We start from the raw sequence: 24,711 nt of genomic DNA, 5'->3' as shown, positions 1-24,711 counted from the left end.
CAAAATTTTTTATCCGGGGGTTCTAAAATCCAAAGCGCTAGCCACCCGAAACAGCTATTGACCTGGAATTTTTTGCATCGTTCCCCGCGATAGTTTAGCTTTTGAGACGTACCACGTTCGTTGGTTGGAGCAACGTATATTTTTCAGGAAGTCAAATTATGTACTTAAAATACGTTTTTTTCATTGAAAAAATCAAATTTTTTTATCGAACGTGAATTTTTTAGAAAGAACAATGCAATGTTTTTTCTTTCCAAATGTGAAAAAAGTAAGAATCAAGCTGTTTCCGGTGGCAAGCGCTAAGGGAAAGATTATGGTGTAATTACCCCTGTTTCAGCTACATCTACGGAAAATAAAACTCGCACCAAACCTCCCGCGCGGAATTTTTCATAAAACACTTTCGCTTTTGGTGCCGTAATGAAGGTACAAAATGGCTGACGATGCGTGCACGAAAATGCTTGAAAAATTGAACTTCAAAATGGAATATCTTTAGAACTTTAAAGAATTGGAAGGTAAATGACCCCTCGTTTTTCTTCTGATGGTTATGGCTTTCCATTAAACTTGGTTTGGTATTCTGCAAGTAAATTTGAAGTTTCCTCTGACCACCCTCCTAGTTGAAGGCAGTTTTTATCGATTTTCGAAGATATCAAGGTGTTTGACGTTTTTGGGTGTGGGTGGGTGGTTCAGCTTTTAAAACGTCAATTGACGTTCTTCTAACCTAAAATCAATTTGTGAGTGACCCCTAAATATGATTGTCTGCGCGGCGGGATGCGGGTCAAAAAATTTCCGTGAGCAATCTCGTTATTTATTTATCAAAAAGTAAAAGCCCTATCGCACTGCCATCAATCAAATTAGAAAGCAAAGATAGTAATGCCAGAGTTACTGACTAGTGACTAGTAGGATATTCAAGATATTTCACCGAAACAAAAAACAACAAAAAAAGATTGTTTTGATATTGAAGAAGCTCCCTTAAAGGATAAATGTATTGTACGGTTGGAGCTCTTCTGACCAACTACAAATTCCAACAAGAATTTTCAAAAGACTTGAAAACAAAAGCATGGAAATCTCCGTTAAAAATCAAACTGAAATTCTGAAAAACTAACTTTCGATTCGTACCAAAAACCAAGTGATTCAAGCAAAAACTACCAATATGACACCTTCTCACAGAAAAGGTCTACCATCTTTGAAAGAGCGAACGCCACAAGTGAAGATACGAAGTCGCAAATGCAAACTTTGGATTCGCTTAGCTAGTCGATTTTAGCGACTTTAAGACTTAGTTTTCTCAAAAAATATCGCTGCAAACTCTCGGTTTCGAATAATTGCGAGAACCGAGAAAAGCAAAATTATCATCAACGACAAACGACAAAATTCGTCACCGCTGGATGACTCATTTAATAAAGCTATACCACAGCAAGAGGCTACATTTACTATCTATCGCTATCAATCTTTCAATCAAAGAAAATAATGTGGTCATTATATCTATAATACATCAAAGGGGCGGTGGGTGGAATAGACAGTGAAATGAAAGCAGTGAGGATCGCAGCCCGGGAGGCCGGAGTGTGTAACTTTACAAAAAAAGCCTACTACCACTTCCGCCGCTGGTCACCTTCTTTACCTCTTGGAGGGCTTGGAGCCCGGGGGGGGGGGGGTACTTAGGCAAATGGAGGGTACGGTATGTGCCGCCCTTAAGGGTACCTTTTTTGGACTTCCAAGGTCCCGCTAAGGGTCGGAAAAATCAGAAAATCAAATTTCAGTCCCACTAAGGGTCGAAAAATTGGAAAATTTCAACTTTTTACCCCCTGAAAGATCGAAATTTGGTCAAAATTGGTCAAATTTGTCCCGCTAAGGGTCGCAAAATTCCCAAAATTTTCCTTTGTTTTCTCCTTTTTAGTCCCGGTAAGGGTCCAAAGTTCGAAAGTCGGGCGGCACCCCCCCCCCCCGTCAGCTCGCAACCCTAGTACCCCCCCCCCCCCCGGGCTTGGAGTCCCATTCCTCCCATCCAGGGTCACTTTTTACCACAATAAGTCACTAAAAAATGCATGGCCGATACTGCAATCTTTGAATTGAGATAAAAAGAGGCATCAGGCATGATGACGATCCTTTTGATTTTGTAAATTTATGATTCAGAATTCGATATTGTAAAGAAAAAAGAGCTGGAATTTACCGTATAATCAGTGCGTATAATGTCACAGAATGGCTGAAAAAGAGCTCTTTTTTTATAGTCCCTAATTTATTATTTATTATAGATAATTTGTTAGTATAATAGCAGCCGTGAAGAATTATGATACTGTACTCTAGAATATTACCATTGTAACTAAACTCATTGTAAAAAGTGTAGCCTTAAATATGGGCCATATTTTTGACACGACGGATTGAATATAGTAATTCTTTTGTTTTCGAGTGATATATCTTTTCGAAATTTAGGTGCAAATCCTACCAAGGAGAATCGATTCTAGCCCTTCGGGCTTATACTTCATTGTGTGTGAACCTACCCTCGATCCCAGGCCTTACATAATCCCTACGCTTGATGATATTCTGATGGACGCGTTGATTGACGGAGAATGTAAGATTATAAACGATTCCTCCAATTTTACGACACTGGCCTCTTTACGTCGCAGAATCGTTTATCGGCCGCCCTGACTCGCGAGGGTGGGTGTGACCCCGCTTCTTTTTTATATATTTTAGTTCGGAATAAAGTACTTCTCCTTTTCTTATTGCCGGTATTATATTAGTTTCATTGGTGGTGATATTCACTATAGCATAGCAAAATAAAAAGCATTATGACGAATTCAATCCGAATGTAATGAATATAGGAATCTCTAACGGGAACAAACCAGACGAAGAAATACTTGAGGGTGACGTGCTGAGAATCTTTAATAAGCGTAACCTATCACCATGTCTAAATACCTTGCAATCGTTTCTATTGCTAATTTCTCTTGTATATATTATATATTTTCAGGGATATTGAAATGTCAGAAAGGATGTGTGCAGCCCGTTCTTTAAACCTTGTTTTCCATAAGAATACATAAGATAGTTCTTCTTTTAAAGTGGTTTAACTCTAGATGACTAGAAACAACCACCAATTCACTACTCTGTACCAGAGTGTATCTCACGATTATCGTAGCGTAGTACACTACGGGAATGAATTTTGAGCCGTAGAATCGGGTTTGTGTACAGACAACCAATTCACCAAATCACCAAACAAGTTAAAGAAATAGAGCAAAAATTATATTTGAAGTCTTTCTCCTGTACAATGTTTTTTCTTTTATGTTCATAACATTTTTCACAAAATAATCGTTTAAAATGTGTGAAAGATGAAAAAATTCAACAAAAAATATATATAAGAGCTAAGCAAACTATGTGAGCACATTCTAAAATCTGAAAATTTTTTTCTCTAAATACGAAGATGAAAATTTATAAAAAAGGGTTGTAAATGGGCCCGAAAACTGGAATACAATCTTGTTATCACTTTTCATTTACCTTAAGAATTCATACAACCAGCTGAATAAATGTGTCGGTACTCCCAATTCCAAAACAACCCTAACCTTAGGGGGAGGCCTGAAAAACCCGAATTATGAAAACCTATGAAAAAACTGAGTTATGGCGTCATAACTCGGGTTTTCCAGGCCTCCCTTAGGAGGAAGTATAGAAATATTTTTCCTCTGCAAGTTGAACCTGACTGAACATATATGGACTTTCTACTTCACTGAAAAATCTTTCTACCAGCAAAACAAAAAGATCTTTCAAATGCATTCCGTGAAGTTTGGTAACTTGCATCAGTGGAGGAAACTTGCATTCCCCTCAAATGAATGACCTGTCTGGTCATTAAAATACAAAGTTAAATCAAAACAAAATGGTAGAGTAGAGCTGCGAGCGGAATTGCGTAGTTCATTTGTTTTGAAGTTTTGCTGCTTTGATTGGTCGGCCATTTGATGGCTATGCAAGTTTCCCTCCACTGATGCAAGTTACCCGACTACACGGTAATATCTCTCAAATGCAGGTACCAATACCATATAAATTTCTACATTCACTGGGGGGGGGGGTTGAATTCGGACAGTCAAACAGTCTTCGTTTCAAAAATTTTATGTTTACATTATTCAAATATTAGTGAGTTTCATTTTTTGAGTACTCAGTAAGATTTTTTAACGAAATTGTCGGAGGAAAGTGTCCCAAGATCAGTTAGAACGCCATGCCATAACCATATATACAATTTGTTTTGCTGGAGAAATAATTCCATTATTGAGTTGTACCAACCAAATCAAGATCACTAATGCGCATGCCTCAACGCTACCACGAATGCGCTATATCTAACAGACAAGCCAACATTTTCACAGCCAAGGTCAAAACATTAACCGCCAACGCGTCTTTGTGTCTCGAACCAAACGATTTTTTGTTGAATGTTAGTCGCCAACACACATAAAATGTTTGTATTATGCAAGATACGTGTATACTTTCCTAAAAATAACGGATTGAAAAATTACGGTTATATTAGAATACATACCGATCAAATTATAGAACGTGCGCGACGCATTGGGCTTAACTTCAGTGGCTTCAAATTATTTATAGGCCCAATTTTAACAGAACAGACAAAAAACTAGTGCTAAGGTGCCCAGGTCTGCCAGACAGACATACAGACACAGATTTTAGCTCAACTGAAATTGAGAATTAGCTTTCATTGAGAAATCTGAAATCCAGTAAAAGATGAAATTGCGACTAACTATAATATTGATGGAGGGTAGGGGTATGGTCAATGCTGCATACGCAAAAACTTCATTGAACGATAACAGGTTCAAGTTTAAGGTGGTTTTAATATCATAAATAAAAAATCTGATTGTGAATTGACTGGATTCTTTCATTCGCCGCTACGTACCCCAAAAAGATAATAGACTAAAATCATGTGATTCAAAGAAAAACACAGAACTTTTATTCGGATAAAATCTTTTCAAAACAATATAAAAACCTTGCAAAGTTTAAGGCTACAAATAATCGAAATGGGTGTAGTCGTTAATGATACAAGTCACATGGGAGTGCAACTATTGAGCGGGCTTCACAATCCTCGCCTTAGTGTTATGATTGATAAAGTCTCCATAACTCGAACACGCAAGGAGGACAAAAATATTTTCAAGAAAAGGAAATTTTGAGTTACGAAGTAAGGTTTATAAAGCATTGTTGAATGAAAGGAACCATAGAACTTGTCTGATTTAAGAAGACATTCGAGTTATAGAGGTTCGTGTTAAAGAGACTCAACTGTAATTGTAAAAATAAACGAGTACCTGTCTTCGCTGGATCGCGCTAGGTATTCACGTTCGATAAGACTTTCGATTCGTTTCTTGATGACGACTGGGCTTGGAGTGAAACGTGATTTTAATTGTTCGATGACCTAATAATGAATTGGAATGATAAAAAATACAAAGAAAGTAAAAACCTTAATTCAACATCCAAAAAAATTAGAACTATAAGTCAACCTTATCATAATTGGCAGCAGAGGAATTGCTTTTGATCATAAAATTTTGATTTTTTAACACAAGCAAAAAAAGAAATTTCTGAATTAAAGTAGGCTATCAAAAGTTACAGCCATTCCTCGATTATAATGCCAATTATGCTGAGAAAGACTTCAGATTTGAGTATCAAACACATATTGTAGTTTGTAGCCGGTCAACAGATTCCTCACTGAAGACTTCCTTTCTCTCAAACAATGATAGAATGGGATTCTCAAATTCATTGGTGATCGCTTACCTCCGTGACGAGAACGTTATGGTTGAGCTTCTTTCTTGCTTTCATTATACGGACGACTGCTGCTTCGATTCTTTATATTCAGATTGTTGTTCAGTAAGTTAAGGAAAACAAGAATATTTATACTAGAATATTCAGTTGGCTAATGTGTACAGAAGATGAATCTCCACCAATCTCGTTTCGAATATACATCTTTTCGCAAAATGCTACTCTGTAGGCCTTGGATTTAAATAATAATATGAATGAAGATAATGGCCAATAGTTTCTTTTCTACAGCACAGAATACCAGAAAACGTTGTTGAAAAGGATACTCGTGCTTCCTGTCTTCGTCCACTTTCTGCCGTGTTTCTTTTCGTTCTGGTTCTGTTTCGCCTTTCGATGAGACTAAAAAGCATAAAAGTACGAATATTTATCTATGTATGCTCTATAAGATCGTTATGTATCCACCCATTTGTAGTACCTTGCAGTAAAACATAACAAATGTTTCAATAGAATTAAGTGGGGACAAGGAGAGTAAACCATTGCTATATAGGCGCATAGTGTTTGACTGAACAAAAATGAAGCCAAAAATTGACCATCGAAGAATAATACCGTCATATTTCAAAACATGTACCAGTCGAAAACAAAAAAGCCGGTCTAAAGATGTCCCTTTCTTTTTGGGCTATGGGAAAGATTAAAGGTTCCTATTCCTTCAATATCAAAATTTTTTGAAGCAAATATTAGGCAGTTTATGTATTAGCACTTTTGAGGACGGCGGATTGGCTGAAGCGATTTGGAATAGCCCGCAGTTTTGACCCGCAAAATCGAGGACGGTAAAAGTACTGATTCACTGTCGTCCTCAGTTGATCAGGATCTAGACAAATCAGAAGCTAAGCCGTCTTTGTCGCAGAAAAACACACATACATAAATTCACTATTGTGCTATGGGAACAGTGCTCATCTTTTAAGAGCACTTCTTTTATATGTGGTTGAGCCAGATGGTTTCAGGAAAAAAGGAGAAAATACTTGCGTTGACGAATCAATTATATACCTGTTTGAATTTTTACTCTGAACAGTTTTGAAGTGAATTGGTCGTTGATTGAGAAAGTGTGTGCCGGTTCGATTTCTTTGGTTTTCGGTTCTTTCGTTAGTATCCGTTGTCCGACTTTTCCCATGGCTAAGGATTGCAGCGCACGGAGTAAATCCTTTTCAGGTATCTCCGTTTCATGGATGAAATCCTGGAAAACAAGAATGTCGGGTGAGTGCATATCTTAGTATCATTTGCAATTAGTTATCTAGCATGCTAGAATACCACATAGCTTAGCTAGAAATCTAAGCTAGTTTGATTCAGTCACCAGGATAAATCTGATGTTAAGTTGTGACTGAATAAGTATTAATAAGGCAAATTTAAAATCCGTAAATATAAATCTTTAAAGCGCCGAAAACGGTATATTGCCATTAGCCGTGTGAATACGGGCTTAGTTAACTAGGCTAAATACCACAGTGAGAAAAGAAGCTACATAGCGAGAAATCCTAATTCTGAATTATTATTCAATCAGAATTATGTTCCGCTTTTTCCATAGGAACATTGTGTGGATATTATTCATTCTTTGTCGTTCTCATAATTCGAGGCTACAATAATTGGCACTCTCTATTTCGACGTTCTACTATGTATTCGATACGCTCTCATTATTCAATAGTATTGAAAGTTACCATCAACAAAAAACTCTCATAAACGAAGCTCTACTATTTGATAAAAATCCAATTCCCCTTGAAAATCAAATTAGAGAGCGTTACCTGTATTTACATAATACTGGAATGGGAAGAAATGATCTAATTCAACGTACCTCATAAGTGACTTTTTCTTTTTTATTAAATAACATTAATATACACATTTGGTAGGTGGACACTGAAATGATATGTTTCTTCGGCGTCACTTTACTGTCCTGTAAAGATCAAAGAATTCGAGATATACACCCCTGTAATCAGGGATATGTTATAGCGGAGCTGGATGAAGGACGAGACTTCCTTAGCGGATTGCTTCTTTGTCTTTTCTATTGTAAACTGTTGATAATAGAAATCCATCTCTGTCCCCTTGAGTGTTCTGTTTTTATAAGAAAAATGAAGCAGACAAAGTATTCATGCAGTACGTTTGCACATAATTTGCTATGATGTTCCCGCTTTTCATCAAAATAATATTTGTAGAAGATACCCCAAAAGCTTCCTTGTAAATGAAATCTATTTTTATCAGCGTGTGTTATGAATTTGAGAAGCTTTCGTGATTTCTCTTTAAAAATTTCGGATGTAAATATTTTGACATACCGACTTGCTATCTGAAAATATCAGTTAGAAAGTGAGGCACCCCGCGGTGTAGCGCGGTATTTCGAATGAAAAAGTACTATTTATAATCTTAGAGAAGAAACTTCTTATAACTTTACTAATGAAAACAATGTTTTCCATTTTTTTAAATTGTCATTCACCAATGTTTTACAGACCCTCTTGATAATTTAAAGTTTTTAATCGTGAACGATAAATGAAGCAGCAGAATCATTGGCTAAGAGGAAATCCAAATTTCACGAGTTTGTAATTAAAATCCCTGCTGTAATGTGTCATTTCTAAAAAAGCTGATTGGCTGCAATGGCGTATTGGGTAGTATAACCCGAAAAGTTACATAAAGCTGTGAAGACACCGCAGTGGTTAATATCATGGAAAAATGGGAAAAGCGGGAATGAAAATAGGAGTTTCCTTGAACAATGTTAAACCGACCAATCTCGCTCAAAAGTCAGCGTGAAAATCGAGTGCTTGGGGTAAATTCTTAAGACCATCCGAAGTCTGGCATTTAGATAAAGATAGAAATTTACCTTTTTGATAAAAAACACAGCATTTAGGTCTGCAGCACCCTAGAAAAAGAATCAAACAAGATTTGAAAATACTATACTAGTACTGTTTTTGATTCATTAATATCAATCAAGCTAATAATATCTTAAGGGAAGAAATCTTCACCGGAATTCAGAATTCAATGAAATATTTCGTTTAAACATTTTTCCACAAACTTCGATCAAAGATTTTGCTTGGTCCAAACATCGAGAAACTCTGTCGTCCAGGATTTATAAAGGCCAGTGGTACAAAGCTTTTCTTTTCACTATCAATAACGATGAAAATAAAGTGCTTGTAAAAAAAAAACATTTTTCAGATGCAACTGGAAGGATATGTCTTACCATTTGCGGTTGAATGGTTAATTGGCGTCCCGTGTGACAACGTAGATAAAACTTTTTGAATGATTCGAACGCTTGCCTTGGTGCCAGAGGGATATTACAGTTCCCGGTCGCCGTCTGAGTGGGCCAATAACCCGTCGTTAAAACCCGAACCGTTAGATCCACGCCACAAAGCATCGTCTGTTCAATAAAGGAAGGACAAAATTAAATCGATTAAACGAAGCAAGAACGAACAGATTCTATAGAACGAACGAACGAACGAACGAACGAACGAACGAACGAACGAACGAACGAACGAACGAACGAACGAACGAACGAACGAACGAACGAACGAACGAACGAACGAACGAACGAACGAACGAACGAACGAACGAACGAACGAACAAACGAACGAACAAACGAAAAATTAGAAAATCTAGAAAAGGAGCGATTTCCGGCATATTTCCAGCACTTTCGGCAGGGAAAGAAGCATGCTCGATGGAAACATGCTTGATGGTGGGCAATGCTACCAATAGATATATAAAAAAGATATATAAGGAAAAATGGACTCGGCCATGTTTTGGGCATTGCTAATACGCACCTTTGTGTAAAAAATCAGAAAAAAGTAATGATGAAATGTCAAGATAATGCCGAAAAACCGGTTTTCCAGCGTATTTCCGGCATTTTCGGCCGGAAAATTTGTTTCAAAAAAAGCAAATCCTGAGATATCTTACGGCAGAATCGGTGACGTGTGATTTGAAATCTTCGTTCATTGTGTTAGATAACGACATATCTTTGAACATCCCCTCCAATTTTAGTGTGAACTGACATCCACATTCAGTCTAAGAAAAAAAAAAAAGAATGAAATATGAAAAAAATCAGTTTCGGCTTAAAAGTGATTTTTCACCACTATATAAAATACTACTAATCAAATCGTAATCAAATTTTCTAAGGTTTAGAAAGTGGTAGGTAATTGGGTTCTCAGGTTTTATATCGACCCTATCAGAGCAAATGCTCGAAAACGACATAATTGTGAGTTCGAGTCTCGCCTTATCCATTGGTCTGGAGTTTTCATGTAAAGACCGTCTTTCGACCATAAAATCTAGAAATCTCAGATACTATGTACTTTCAAAATAACTACGTATGCGGTTTCTTCCCAAGAAAAAGATGCTGATACAGACGACAAGGACCCACATGTACTTGGGGGTCGAATCAATTTGATATGCGCATTACCTTCAGTTTGGAAATCATGTTTTTCTCTGCATCATCCGAAACACTTTTGTTCAACAGCAGACGTTTCGCCAAGTGCTGTTTATAATAACGCTCAAAAACATCCTAAAATGAAGCGAGAATATTGAGGAAGAACATACAGTAATTTTCTGTTTGGTGCATTACTCAGGCAAAAGTAGAAATTCGGTGTTTAAACAAAAATGAAGGCCAGGATCATTTTTTTCTTGGTGGTAAATCTGACTTATGACAAGAGAAAATAGTAGGTTACCTTTTCTTGTAGATATCTGAAAAGAACCATGGTTTTGTCGAGAACAACTTCGATTTCTTGTTCTGACAGCTGTAAAAACAATAGATAAATCAAAAGGATTAAAACAGGTTTATTAACTGAGTTGTTAATTTTAATCAATAAACTTTTCACGAGAGGGGTGGATAGAAGTAGGGTGAAACATCGCAGCCAAATAATTACCATGAGAGAGCTCTGGTTACAGCCACACGTGCGCGCAGGTTTTGAAAAAGTAAGATTAAGAAGATTAATGATACTTACGCCTTTGGATCCTTTCTTCAATTTTTCGTCGATAAATAAGGAAAGATATTCCGGTGATTTCGTATTCAAATTCAAAAAGTGTTCAAAATCCTGAAAGAAGTAGGAAAGCACATACCGTAATCATTCTCATTTGATCACTTGATCCTCTAATTAGTACGAATAAATTATTCTTAGGTAGGAATTCGTTATTAGTATCCACCAATAATTAGTAATGATGTTTTAAATAACTTTCAGTTTGTAAATGAAGAAGAAAAATACGAAAAAGTCCTCTTCTGTTTCTTCAACATATTTATAGTCTCTTATTATAGAGAACTTATATTATTCGATCAGTCACCAGTTTTGGAAACACTTTTCAGATTAAGATGATCTTACCCCTGATATTGTTTGTTTAAAAATAATGTCTTGATTAAATGATTTTTCCATGAACAAGTCAAAACGTTCTTTCAGCTCCAATAATTTCTGTAAGAAAAACAATGTAGGTTAAACACAGTAAACTGATTCCAGAAGGTTAGTTTATTTTTGCAGTTTTGAAAAACAAAACATTTGACTGAATAGGCTGCCAGTATCCCTCTGATTCGCTGTGATTATAAGGGATGCAAAGCAGCCTCAAAAGCCACGTCCGCTTGGCAACCTTTTTTCTAGATGGGAATCGTTGATCTCATTAAAGTTTTTTAGAAAATAATATAATGGTACACAAACCTGTACAAGGTCACAATGCTTTCTTATTCAATTTTTAAATTTTAAGGACAAAACACAATCACCTTGATTGTCACAAATTTGCTATTAGACACTGTCTCAATATTTTTGAAACATTTCAACAAACAAAAACAAATTACTTGTATAAAAACGACGGCATTTTTGCCTTCTGATTCTTCTTCTTCCGAAACGATAGCTCGTCCTTGTTCCCTCAAATATTTGCTCATTGCATCACACATGGAACGTAAACCATCTTTAACGCGTTTGAAAAGGCGGTACATACAACCCAAGTCTGTTAAATGAAATGAAATACAGTTGACGCTCTCGATTTTCGAGGGGAACTGAATTTTCATCGAATAAGGGAGCGTGTCGAATGGAAGAGCATCGTTTATGAGATTTTTTTCTTGAAGGTTACTTTCAATATTATCGAATAATGGAGCTTATCGAATAACAGAACGTCGAATTAGAAAGCATCAACGGTAGTGAATCATTTTGAAATTCACAAACCACAATGAAATTTTAAACTTCTTTTCTGAATTTTCTATTCACGAAATTTAAGATACCATTCTTATAATAAAAGAAGAAGGACTAACCAGTTATGGTTTCTTACAGGTAATAATACGATTAAAAAATTTCACACCTTCGTATTTACTGTTTTTCAGCATGTGGACAACACCCGAATTTTCCATCTAAAAAGAAAATAAAGTCGTCATCAAAGGAAATTTACCTGTATAAAAAGATCTCACCATCCACTAATTGACTCACTACCAGGAAAGTTTACAGGATTTTAAGCTACCACCATTTTTTATCAAAAGGTTGAGTTTTATAATATGCTGTAGGTAGGAAAAAAAAAGTCGTGGTCGAATTGAAGGGGGCAAAGCCTCTAGAAACTTTTCTTTCCCTCTTTACCTTTTTCCAATTTTTTTTCTTCTCTTGAACATTGAGTTTGACAACTCGATTCAAGATTGACTTTCTGCTACAGTCATTTGGTAGAAGGAATCCCTGGAAATATGTCTGACTACTACATTCTATTTTATTTTCATTATTGGCTCTGATTGGCTGATGAAAGAGTTCAAAAAGCTTTTGTTGTCATACCTCGACGATAGTTTTCATATGTTTTGCTATTAGTTCTTCTTCAACAACCTAAAAAAGTTTGAAATAATAAATCTAAATTTTTGAAAGCAATTAAGTTCACTTTTGATTTTGACTTATGTGGCTCTTATGCAATTAGACTGGTGAGAAATAGAGCAGTTTCTGTTGTTCTCTTTTTCTATACAACCAGGTAAACAAGGAATGCTAAAGAACAAACTTTATGCTATAACCTGCAGAATTAGGCTAAATTTTTTAGGATTTATTGCCTTGACAATGCATGGAGGTGTAATAAAAGCACACAATTCCTCCTGTATTGATTCCCGAGCTCACACAGACCTTCGAGGTCATTAATACTTTGTATTTACCTTAGAATTGAAAACTACACAACCTAAAACACCGTTTATTTTCCTTACTTGAACAATATGGGGTTCTGAACTTGAATCCAAACAATGCCTTGCACGCTCTCGTTCTTCAGTTATCCTGGCTTCAACTTTCCATATGTAAACTGATGCACTATTTTCTGCCAGAAATTTCTCACTTTCCAGCTAGAAAGAAACATTGAAGTAGAGATACAGAAAATAAATGTTAATAATAATGTTAGTTTTCTTAGAAACATCATCAATCATCTGTCACAATTTAGCATAACCATTTTGCATATAAATAAAAAGCCCATTCTGAGAAAACTTAAAGAAACAAACAAACAGACCAACTAGTTATCAAATTAGGATTGCTGATTAATTCAAATGATGAATGAGAAAGACCTTGTAAAATTCTGCAGAAACTTTAAGAAAATGTCTTTCAAAGTCATCTTGGTATACACTTGTGCCAAGTAATATCAACATCTGACAAACATTCTTGATGAAACCCCTAAAGACAAAAGAATGTTGACATCAAAACATTGCTTTCATTAAACTTTAGAAGTATTTATTCTAAATGATAAGTTATCTTGAGACCAGGCTGCATCATTTGAAAATCCTAGGCGTGTGGTCAATCACACTCCTAAAATCTAAAACCGTAATTTTAGTAATTTAGGCGTGTAATAAAGAGTGGCGCTATGCCCAACTTTTAGTTGTGAAACTAACTTTATAGTGTGCAATTGATTGCACTCCTAAGACATTTTAGCTGTGTCGTGGAGGTGTGCACGTGCCTCAAATGATGCAGCCTGTAAGACAGTTAAATGGACTGAGGCATAGTCCATACCTATCTACAATTTCTCCCCTCCTTTCCTTATCTATCATGGTTAGAAGGGTTTCACGTAAACACTCTTGTATCACATTGTGTCGAACAACCTACAATAGAAGAGCAAAATACAATTAAAGCAATCTGGTTTCAAAAATGAGCTTGAATCTCAAGAAGACTGATATATTATCATCTTACCGGCTTTTATTGGTGAATCCACAAATCTTTATTTAAATAAACCAGCTGCGCTGGAAAGTCAGCCCAAAAGGCTTAGAAGGCTTAGAAGTACAAATAAGAGATCTAGCTTTGTTAAAATCTGAAAAGCTTGAAAGAGCGTATCTATTTGCTTGAAACGTTCAGACGAAAAAGTAGTGGTGCATAGTGGGATCCGTCCAAAGCAGAAGTCGGCGAAACAAATTAATACCATTGCTGTATTGAATTTGAATTTCGCTCCTCAAAATGACAGTTGATGAATTAGCCAATGAAAGCTTGTTTTAGTTTCTTTTTTCAAACTGCCTCAGAAAAAGCGCGATTTTTTATTGTCCAGTCGTTTACTCATTTTTATTCAGTGAGTGAGTCCTGCGCTTGTTCAACTGTAAAAAATGAGAGTCCAAAATTGGACTCACAGCTCGAACCTGTCTAGTTTATATCAGAGATATCAGATTATAAAAAACACTCGACGGGTGTCTTGTCATGACAATAAAATAAAAGACCTAAATAGAAGAATTTCTACAAGTAGTATTCAACTTAACAGTAATTTCTTTAATACTCACTTTCTCTATAATTAGTTCTCTTTCTTTATTTACAATGCAAAAGTATCTTTTATTAACTATTGAATATGACGCAAAAAAGAATCTTTTTTCTTTTTTTCTTATCATTAATTATAATCGTCTTTTTATGTTATGTGTTTTTCTCGTCCTATTTTATCTTACTAAGAAAAAATTATTTTCGCGCGCTAAGTAATTCCGAAATCCTGTTTCCCGAAAATAATCCGAAATCGGAATTAAAACTTAAAGTCTTAACGACGACCAGCGGGAAAAAAATCGTCGAACCGATTTGAAGAGTCACCTGGGCTGACTAATAATGATGCATAAAAAGAAGACTGACTGATGGGATCGAATTAGGGTATCGCATTTCGCAATTCGCGATGCGTTTTTGGATTACTTACAAGCTAAAAATTGAAAATTGGTCCATTTTAGGATGCAAAATCATGCTTATCAGAAAATTGCGATGCACTTTCTATCCCTTATTTCGATGCCTGGACTGACAGAATATTTTATTGATCTTAATGTTATTTTCTATTAGATATTGGTAATTTAAGATATAAAACCACCTTGTAAGTGGAATGTCATTGTGTCATTGTTATTTTTGAAGGTTTCTGCAGCAAGATATTCAACCTGACTATGGTTGGAATATTTTTATAATCTTTCAAATAATAACTAATAACAATAATAATTTAAGAGTATACCAAAAGAAATAGGCTTTATGAATTTATCTTATTCTGTGACTTTTATTATGGACTGCATAAGGTTGACTTACATGATCACGAAAGAGTTGCAGACCAAGTTCATACACTGGCATCTTCTTATTTTGATCCACGTATGCACGGTCCTGTAAAAACAGAAAGAAAACACAAAACATAAAATGGTATCTTTGCTAATTAAAGCTGTACTGACAGGGGGGTCAAGCAGTTAATCCAGAACATCATCCGTAGTAACTGATTTTGGATGATATTTAGGACCACCCACCCATTCTGACACTTAATCCACACTGGATTTACTGTTTTTCAGTCAAAATCTGTATACCACCCCCTAAAACAGTCCACCGGGGCATTTTGGCATGCATTAAGTTATTTTAATTGATGTTGGTGGACTTTCTAAGTAATTTTCAATGCATTTCTTTTAAAAACATGAATAGCTATGAAAATATAAAATCGAAAGAAAAAATATCTAAATCTAGTATGAACAGGTAAGAAAATAGATCAAAACAGCAAAATGATAAAAGGCAGTAAGTAACAAAAGTGAGAGCCACTATGTTCTGAAAGCATCCTTCGTGTGCACAGAGTTGTTAAAAGTTGTTTTTTTATTGTCGATGACGTCATCGATGACGTCATTTTTCAAGCTATTTTCCTTTATAGCTTCTTAAATATTGATTTTCAGGTATATGTTGAGATATTTTTTGGAATCCTTGGATAAATATCTTTCATTTGAGCCATATATGAGCTTCTAATTTTCACTTTCATTTTCAAGCCCCAGCAAAAATGATGACGTCAGAATCTGATGAGGACCAGCAAAATGGTCAAAATTTTTCTCACCACTTGTTTTTGTGATCATATAGACCTAATTGATCATTTAAAAAAGTTAGTTAGGTTTTAACAAGTCTGTGCACACGAAGAACATTGTAGCTCTCACTATTTGTGGTTTTAACTAGGCTGCAAACCCAATCTTTAAGTGTTCCCAACAATGTAGAACTTGCTTGGGGATAGGTGCCCCACTCACCCTATAATTTTTTCAAATTGACATTTTTAGTTCTCTTGTCATTCCTGAAATCTTGATTCAGGATTCCAAGCAGCCCTGCAGTAAGATTTATTTTAAGCCAAGAGAAGCAATATAGTGGCTTATTATAATATAAGAAAATTGATAAGATTTGGCAGGCAAATATAGCAAAGGAGCACCGAATTATTAACTAAGACTTTCTTGTCCCCTTGTTTTTTTGTCACCCCTTTTTCCCTCTCAAAAAACAGTGGCGGAAGGAAAGTATATCTTTATACGCAAAATGGAATTTTCACAACATCTCAGATTCTTTGAGACGGAAAAGAAGTTTTGGTAATTTGAAGACGAAAAACTTTGCAAACTACAAAGAAAAAACGAAAATTAACCCCAACCACAAAATTGGGTCCCTCAATTACCATAGCAAAGGGGCGAATCACCCGATTTTATAACACCTTGAAAATCAGTGAAAACGGAATTTGTAAACAAAGCAGGAAAAGTTAAAGCAAGGCTTTGATGCAGTTTGACGTTTTAAAAACAGAAGAAGAGGCAAAAACGAGCATGAATCAGAATAAATGAATTTTACAGAATGACAGAAAATGCAGTTAGTCCATTTTTTTCCCCAGAATTCTTTCACAGACCACCCCTTTGGCAGTTAATCCACTCTTGGATTAACTATATTTTTCAAAATTTGAAAATGGACCACCACGGTCAAAACAGGCATAGTGTTTTGGATTAACTGCTTGCCCCCCCCCCTGGTACTGATGATTTTATAAAACGTGTTTCAATTGTAATATCTGGAAAACGAAATTGAGAATTGACAGAATTTTTAGTGCTAGACTGGTATCATCTGTGACAGAACTATTTGCTACAAAATATATTTTGTTATTTCTAGCACATTTCTACTTGAATTATTATGAACCTACCATGTACATGAGGATATCTCGGATCATGACCATTGCAATCTGGTGATCATCCCAAGAAGTATTCAAACTTTCCAAAAAGTTGTTATTGATATTACTCAGAATATCTTCTCGCACCTGACAAAAAAGGACATTATGCTGTTAAAGTCAACATTGAGAATAGTTTCCGAATGTTAGGATAAAAGAGCGCACACTTATTTAAAAAAAATTGATTTAACTATGAAATATTATGAAGGTATTTTGAAGTCTCAAAATTTTATTATATTATTTGAACTAGTTTCATTCACATACCAAAGCCTATGAGTCAGAATCATCTGTGCAAATAAATGGAATATCAAGACAAGAACAAAGAGTACGTATTCACTGTACGTATTCGAAAAAACATCATCCTTCAAAAGATATTGCCCACTTTTTAAGATGATAGTCACTTACCTTTGAAACTAGATGTTTTGTGACAACATCTTGCACGCCAGAGTATAAAAGTTCACCATTCTTATGGAGAACCATTGTGTAAGCATTTCTGAGTGAAAGATGATATAGAAATTTCTAATTTAAGCGTACAAACTTTCGCAAAATAAAAAATTGTGAAATTTACAACATTTACTTTTTGCAAGCATAAACTTTTGTGAATCAAGACATTAAAATGAATATTTTCACACAAAAATTGGTGGGACAACTACTTCTTAAATTGGGTTGAAGATTTTCTCTTTAGGCTTACAAAGCTTTACCAGACTAAATTGTAAAAAGTTTTACAGATTTTCTATTTTGTCGAGATTTTTTTGCAAGGATAAACTTTGCAAATGACACTAATAATTAATAATGCAAAAAAAAGGCTAATATTTGCCAAGTTTCTGCTCGTGAAAGTTGGTAAGCCTATAGTAGCTTCATATTATCTATCTAATTAACTTGACTTGAATGTATCATTTTTTAAAAGCTTCATAAAATTCAGAATTTCATACTTACTTTTAAAAAAAGTTTCTACTTCAAGTGAGGAGAGCCTTTGAGCAAAAAAATAGTAAACAGATAAAATTTAAGAAACATAAAAAAAAAACCTGTATAGCTCTTCAAAGCTTAATCCACTGTTGTTTTTCCTTTGTATTTCCTGGATGGCATTTTTTAGGAGGGTCCAGATTTCAGCAGTATATTTTTCATCCATGCACATCTATAAACATGAAAGATACACAGTAGGGTTATCAATATCACCCAGAATACATGCGCAAAAAAGAGGCACAACAAAGACCTGCATACTTGCCTGCGCGAAAATTGAAAGTGCACAAAATAGTAATTGTTCTGAATGTGTATAAATCTCATTTTAGGGCTATTTCGAAAACATAAGATTTTGATTCTTGTAAAAAAACAAAAGGATGTAAGATCTAGCTAAAGTGCACACCAGAGATGATAAAATGCTCTAATTTCTTTCGTTACCATTTTTATCAAAAATACTTGCTGTTTCGAAAATTAAAAATTTCAGGGATAAATTTATATAGTATTACAGATTTGTAATCTTTATTTCAAATAAGAACTTCAATAACACTGTATTATTGACTTACAGGGAAAGCACGGATGCGCATTTTACTGCTGCCACCAGATGTTTTCTTTTGACTTGACATCTTTAAATATGATTTCTTTATTTTCACTTACACCATTTTGGAATGATATATGAAGCTAAATAAAACACATAATTATTGAAGACAAAAACAAGTAATAGTCTGTCAGAAAGGCATTCATTGATCAGTTTCAAACAGGACTCAATAACTTTTGAGTCATCAAATTAACTAGAACTTTTGCCAGTGTGAAGCCAACTTGAATTTGTGAATTTGTGAAGTGATGCCATTGCAACCTGATGATGTAATTCTCTTTTTAACGTTTTGAGTATCTTCCTATCTTTTAGGTGGGGTGACCTCAAGACCCTACCTTAAAATATCAAGATATTGACTGATTGGCTCCTGGAGTTTGTAATAGAAGCAATTTGGTCCTGGTGAGTATTTGGTGCTTTGCAGAACAATCTGTAAAATATACCCCTGTAGTTTCTTTTCACTAGTGATAGATAATGATTCTAAGACAAAGTGCAAAATTTCAGTTTGGTCATATACATGCATGGAATTTTTTAACAGACCAGTCTGTTTTTTACTTGAATGCTAGATTTTGCTGAAACTTTACACATGTAACATCAATATATACCTAACACGTGTCAGAATTTCAAGCCAATAGCACTTTCCAATCCTTAGATACAGTAACCTAGGTCTGATTTAGGCAAAAAGGGCAATTTTGGTATGTAAAATACATGATAACAGCAGGTGATAAAAAACTACCTCTGCGCACCTAAAATACATGTCACATGAGTTTCTTTAAAGTTTGAGCAAAAAATTAAATTGAAAAAGAGGCTGTCCTATTTATCAGCATTTTCAAAAAATGGCATCATCAGGTTGTTGATGATGTCATCAATGATGCAAAAATTTTCACTACAGTATATGGCCCCCAAAACGGAGACGGCCCCCAAAACGGAGGTTTTCATTAAAATGAAGATTCTGACTTGTAGATTTATCAGAATTAAACGATTTTTGTTTATTTTGAAAGAATGATGGTTATACTAAAAATTGAGCATGTTTTTGATGGTTTGAGACAGATTCAAAATAACATATTTGCGTCTAAATATTTTAACACCAAAATTAGATAAAAATTGCATATAACTCACTCTAGCTCCTTGGATATTGAAAATAAGTTATGAAAACGGGGTATAGGAAACTTTCTACACCTAATGCCGTTCAGAAAATGCAACTACATCTGTGACTTTAGAGGCTGGGTAAAAGATATAGCATCTTGAAGGTCAACCAGTATTTTAGAGCCCTAGAATCAGCATTGACAAAACCGAAAATTCTAAATATGAGAAAAAGCAAAAAATCTTGGAATTTTATTCCTATCACCTTGAGTTAATAGTTTATAACAAAAAATTAACATTATATATAAAATTTTTCGCTGAATCAGCAAAAACGGCAAATTCTGTCATTTTTTTGCAAAATATAGGAGAAAAATATCTTTAAAGCTTAATATTTTCAGTTTCAGTTAAGCTTTTTTTCTAAAATTTTCAAAGCTTATTCCATACATGAATGGAACTATTTTCAAAAGAGATTCGTTCAAAAACTTGATTAAGACGTTGTTAAATCAAAATTGTCATTTTGAAAATTTCTAAATTTTCAGTTTGGACTTTGCAATATCGAAAATCTTGAAATATTTCATAAAAATCATAAATTTTACATCCATCGGGTCGTAAATTTAAGGGAAAACACAAATATGTTCATAGTTTTTCCCCCTATTACCACTGGGCTTAATAATTTGATTTTAACAACACCTCCGTTTTGGGGGCCCCAAACCTGCATTTTGACAACCAGGGGTATACTGTAAAAATTTTATCAAATAAATTTATGCCTGAAACCCTCTAAATCATATTTCGAAACTATGGTCAAAATTTTGTATTCATATCTTAAAGATATCTCGAGAAATCGCTAAAATTTCAAACCTCCGTTTTGGGGGCCACTAGAAAAAAGCTACCTATCTTTAAGCGATTGAAAAATATTGTTGAAATTGAAAATTTTGAAAAAGAACTTCCAGGAAATAAAGTAGAGATGTTAAAGGTTTTCATGCAGCAAAAATTTTTGTAAAATCTCTTTTCCTCTAGATTTGAGAGAAATTTCAAATTTGATCGCCGTTTTGGGGGCCACATACTGTAGAATACCTTTTGGTGCACATACGCAAAATTTCAAATCAATCAAGAAAATATTCCAAAACCAAAAGTTTTTATTTTTTATATTACTGTATTTCAAAAATTTTCATAAACTGATAAAGGGTTCAAAATTCAAAAATAGGTTTCCAGTAGCATAATGAATGCTAATGGTTTGATCTAATCAGACATCTCATAGCACTAAAACCTGCTGAAGCTCTATATACACAAACTCTACCTCTCTTAGAATATGAAATGGCTAAAAAATAGCTATTAAATATTTTAATATTTTAATTCGGCCACCATTTCACCAAACCTCCGAAGTCATTTAATTTGAGTTAACGAGTTAACGAACGGCGTATTAAAAAATACACGATTCCACTTTTGCACCGAGTAGGCTTTTAAATCGCAATATGAAAAAAATCTGTAGTGGAACACACGCGAGTGTCTGTGCACTCTAGGAACGAAGAAGTATGATTGATAAACTTGGTGGAGTTATCAAAAACAATTTGTTGTCAAAGAGATTTAACAGTAAGTTAAAATACAGACCAGATATCAACCAGTCCCATGTTTCGACCAATCGTCCCAAGTTAGAGCAGTTGACGGTAATTTATTGGTCATAATATTAAGAAACAAAAAAAACGGTAAATGGCATGGCGGGGAATGGATGGAATGGATAAATTTCTGACAGTTTTGCAACTTTCCTTTGACTCAAAAAATTGGGAAAAGTAAGAAAAATTATCAGTGCACAGTGGTCAGACGACGCTAGAGTTATTTGTAATCCCGCCTAGCCTTTAGGCGGCAATCACAAATATCTTCATTTCGCATCCTCGTTGGGTTGAAAAAGTGAGTCGGTTGGTCGGTCGGTCGGTCGGTCGGTCGGAATACAAAGTACCATAATCGAATTTCAATCGGTCGATTGCGTTCGATCGTCGATTCCGTTCGATTGAGATCGTCTGGCTCAAAGGGTTGCTTAGGCGATCACAGCAATCTTTTGAATAACTAATTTTTAATCCTGTTTGTAGAGAGGCTGATCCGAGGTGAGGGCAAGTTAATGTGTGAATACATGCTGTAGTACCGTGAGATTGGGTAACTTGCATCAGTGGAGGCTAACATGCATAGCCCTCAAATGAAAGACCTGGCTGGTCATTAAAATACAAGTTAATCAAAACAAAAATGGTAGAGTAGAGCTGCGAACAGAGCTGCGTAGTTCTATTTTAATGACCAGCCAGGTCATTCATTTGAGGGCTATGCATGTTAGCCTCCACTGATGCAAGTTACCCGATCTCACGGTAATTAGTTAGGTTGTCACATTCACTAAAAGGCGAATTGACAAATTATGAAGGTATGCCTAACTAAAGCTGTGACAGTCAGTACCGCGAAGTCAGATAACTTGCATCAGTGGAGGCTATAACATGCATAGCCCTCAAATATGACTGACCAATCAAAGCAGCAAAATTTCAAAACAAATGAACTTTGCAGCTTCGCTTGCAGCACATTTCGCTAAATGCTCAGAGCGCGATGGCCCGTTTTCCCTTTCCTATCTTTCACCTTACCTGTTTATTTTACTTTCTGAGACTTAGTTCCTCATTTCTAACTGAGTTTTCATACCTGTCAATCATTTGTCCATCAATTTTGACCGGTCTAATTTTCGCACCGAGACGACCCACGGCATGGCCCGAACATGTTCGGGCCTCTTGATTAATACTTTTTTTTAAATGGCCCGCGCGTGTCCGCGCAGTTTCGGACCATGTTCGGGCCAGATTTTCAAAAACTAAATATTTTAAATTCCTTATTTTAGCAAACAAATTTAAAAATCTTCATCTTTATTCAAATATATATTGTTCGAATATAAAAGTTAATCATCTATTTTCCAATTAAGTTAGGAAAATTATTAAAAAGAATGATTTGAATCTTACATAATATGGTCTTCTTTTTATTCTTTATCCCGTTCCCTTTTCTCGTGGTCTTCTCCTATTCGAAGCAGAATTTTTCTGGATCGTTTTTTGTACTGTTATACAACTTTGTGAATCAAACTGGTATTTGGAACTTTGAATTTGTCTAATGAAAATATTTAACAATGGATGATGATAAACCAGGAAAGGTAAATTAAATTAAATTCTACTATTCCTATGTATGATGTTCCTTTAAAGGCCCGAACATGGTCCGAACAAAATGTTCGGGCCGATTCAATAATACTTTTTTGTGGCCCGAGCATGGTCCGAACAGGCCCGAACATGTTCGGGCCATGCCGTGGGTCGTGCACCGAGTGGGATTCGAACCACCACCAAAGAAAGACCTTCAGTTTCGGAAGCCAGCGCTCTATCCGTTGAGCCATCGCCGCACAGCCAAATCACTCAATTCATTACATATTATACCGAACCGGCAAAAGACGGGGGTAATGTTATTATAATATGGGTAAAAGTACCCCTTTTTTAAACCTGACTGAAATTCGAGCAGTTACTAGCAACCCTGCGGGGCACAAGGCACCGAGTATGCACCCGGCACAGTGACAAGCCGTTACTAGCAACCCTGACCATACCTCCCAATACCCCCTGAATCACGGAATGACGGATTGGAAAAATTATTGGGGAAAAAAATTGCTCGTCGCGCTCTGAGCAGGCTATCTTTATCTGTCTTTGAATAGACTAGTCTACATCAGTGAGTATTTAGAAAAATCAGACCCCACTCAAAGTCGAAATATCTACAAAAGAATACCTACGAAAATTATACTCGAGGATTTAAGCATAACGAAAAAAAACAAAGGGAGTTTGCGGGTAAATATACAGGTAGATCAGCATATCTTCCTTCGTCTTCGTCAGTTCGTCCTTCTCTCCACGGCAAACCAACTGTAAGGCATCACTGTGGAGGAGTGAGGTTTATAAAAGCGATACATAAAATCGTTTTGACTATTTTACAGACTGAATTCCTCAGACAAAGATACCAGGATTAATTTGGTCTGTACTTTATACAATGATGTTTTGAAGTGTGACTTTTAGAAGAAGGCTCTGCGTCAAAGTGCAGTTCAAAATCAAAACAAACCTTCCGCAAAGTGAAAGTGGAGTCAACATCTCAACAACTCCAGACATTTTCCAAAATCCAGCTATGCCCCTGTTCCATCTATGTGTATGTAGGAGATAGATAGCAAGTGTCCACTTTTTTTGTAGTTTAAAGTTCCAAATTGAGGTAAACTGATTTTTTTAGTTAAGTAATTTTGATTCTTTTAATTTAAGGTTTTAGGACAGTGGGTTGATGCTGGTTGCCCTCCGATTTGTGTGTGTGTGTACCCCCCAAGATTTTTAGTCTTCGTGGAGTGTTTCGTTCTGCCGATATAGAAGACTTATTCAACCACTGTCTAGTCAACCTCTACACTCATTGCCTCTGTTTCCTTAAATTTCAAAAGCTAGATAATTCAAATAGAGATTCAAACAGGTAAAATGAAAGTGGTCTCCACCCTTTTTGATGAGCTTTTTTTATTTTGCTCTGTCTTCAAAAAAAAGCTCTTATCTTCTCATTTTTCACTTCTCGCAAAATTGTAACAATTTGTCTATATCTTTACGGCGTTCTCTAAATCTACAAGCTTAGAAAGTTTGCAGCAAATTCAATTTTGTGTTTGACGTCTACTAAAACTGAAACTCCTCTCTCAGGATTAGAAACTAGGCTAGTCTTACTGCCTCTTATATCTTTTCCTTTACCTACAACAATACAATGTGTACATGTACATTGACAAGTAATCCCTGAGAGAAGTTTTTATAGAAATTTGCAACAAAAACGAAAGTGGTCTCTTCTACTGATTGCTTCCCTGCCACAAGTGTTACGCACAAGCCAAATCGCGTATTACGAACAACCTCTAAAATTGCTGAGTACAGGAGAAAAAAAGAATCGAAATTCAAAATGGCGGCCAAGCCCACACTGATAACTATCAAAAATCTTCTTTT

General features: G+C 35.4%; 1 protein-coding gene across 3 annotated transcripts; it reads right to left on the bottom strand.

The window, feature by feature from the left end:
• Positions 1 to 4,040: 4,040 nt before the first annotated feature.
• LOC136800288 (cullin-3-like) lies at positions 4,041 to 23,625 on the bottom strand. Of its 3 annotated transcripts, none has more exons than XM_067056913.1 (26): positions 23,496 to 23,598; positions 18,970 to 19,061; positions 18,606 to 18,720; positions 18,108 to 18,217; positions 17,488 to 17,575; positions 17,059 to 17,172; positions 15,183 to 15,254; positions 13,665 to 13,753; positions 13,226 to 13,331; positions 12,878 to 13,009; positions 12,468 to 12,515; positions 12,013 to 12,061; positions 11,513 to 11,664; positions 11,049 to 11,135; positions 10,677 to 10,766; positions 10,401 to 10,469; positions 10,136 to 10,237; positions 9,637 to 9,744; positions 8,927 to 9,103; positions 8,570 to 8,608; positions 7,556 to 7,654; positions 6,760 to 6,946; positions 6,042 to 6,114; positions 5,734 to 5,803; positions 5,271 to 5,377; positions 4,041 to 4,452 (listed from the first exon to the last, which is right to left on the bottom strand). In XM_067056913.1, exons 3-26 carry the CDS (start codon positions 18,663 to 18,665, stop codon positions 4,428 to 4,430), a joined length of 2,253 nt encoding a protein of 750 aa, XP_066913014.1. In that variant the 5' UTR covers positions 18,666 to 18,720; positions 18,970 to 19,061; positions 23,496 to 23,598; the 3' UTR covers positions 4,041 to 4,427. The 3 variants fall into 3 exon arrangements, with proteins under 3 accessions (XP_066913014.1, XP_066913015.1, XP_066913016.1); XM_067056914.1 differs by having other exon boundaries at positions 23,492 to 23,593; XM_067056915.1 differs by lacking the exon at positions 18,970 to 19,061 and having other exon boundaries at positions 23,496 to 23,625.
• Positions 23,626 to 24,711: the final 1,086 nt, after the last annotated feature.

The sequence above is a fragment of the Clytia hemisphaerica genome, unplaced genomic scaffold (assembly GCF_902728285.1).
Source record: "Clytia hemisphaerica strain Z4C2 unplaced genomic scaffold, Clytia hemisphaerica genome assembly, whole genome shotgun sequence".
Lineage (NCBI taxonomy): Eukaryota > Metazoa > Cnidaria > Hydrozoa > Leptothecata > Clytiidae > Clytia > Clytia hemisphaerica.
This window is presented reverse-complemented; position numbering and strand designations above follow the sequence as displayed.

What these genes read in the sequence shown, in the direction of transcription:
- LOC136800288 (XM_067056915.1), bottom strand. Translation starts at nt 18,665, where the DNA reads ATGTCAAGTCAAAAGAAAACATCTGGTGGCAGCAGTAAAATGCGCATC. An exon ending in TTAAACAAACAATATCAGGG is followed by an intron (nt 10,767 to 11,048) that starts GTAAGATCATCT and finishes TACTTCTTTCAG; the next exon opens with GATTTTGAACACTTTTTGAA. An exon ending in CTGTGTTTTTTATCAAAAAG is followed by an intron (nt 7,655 to 8,569) that starts GTAAATTTCTAT and finishes TGATCTTTACAG; the next exon opens with GACAGTAAAGTGACGCCGAA.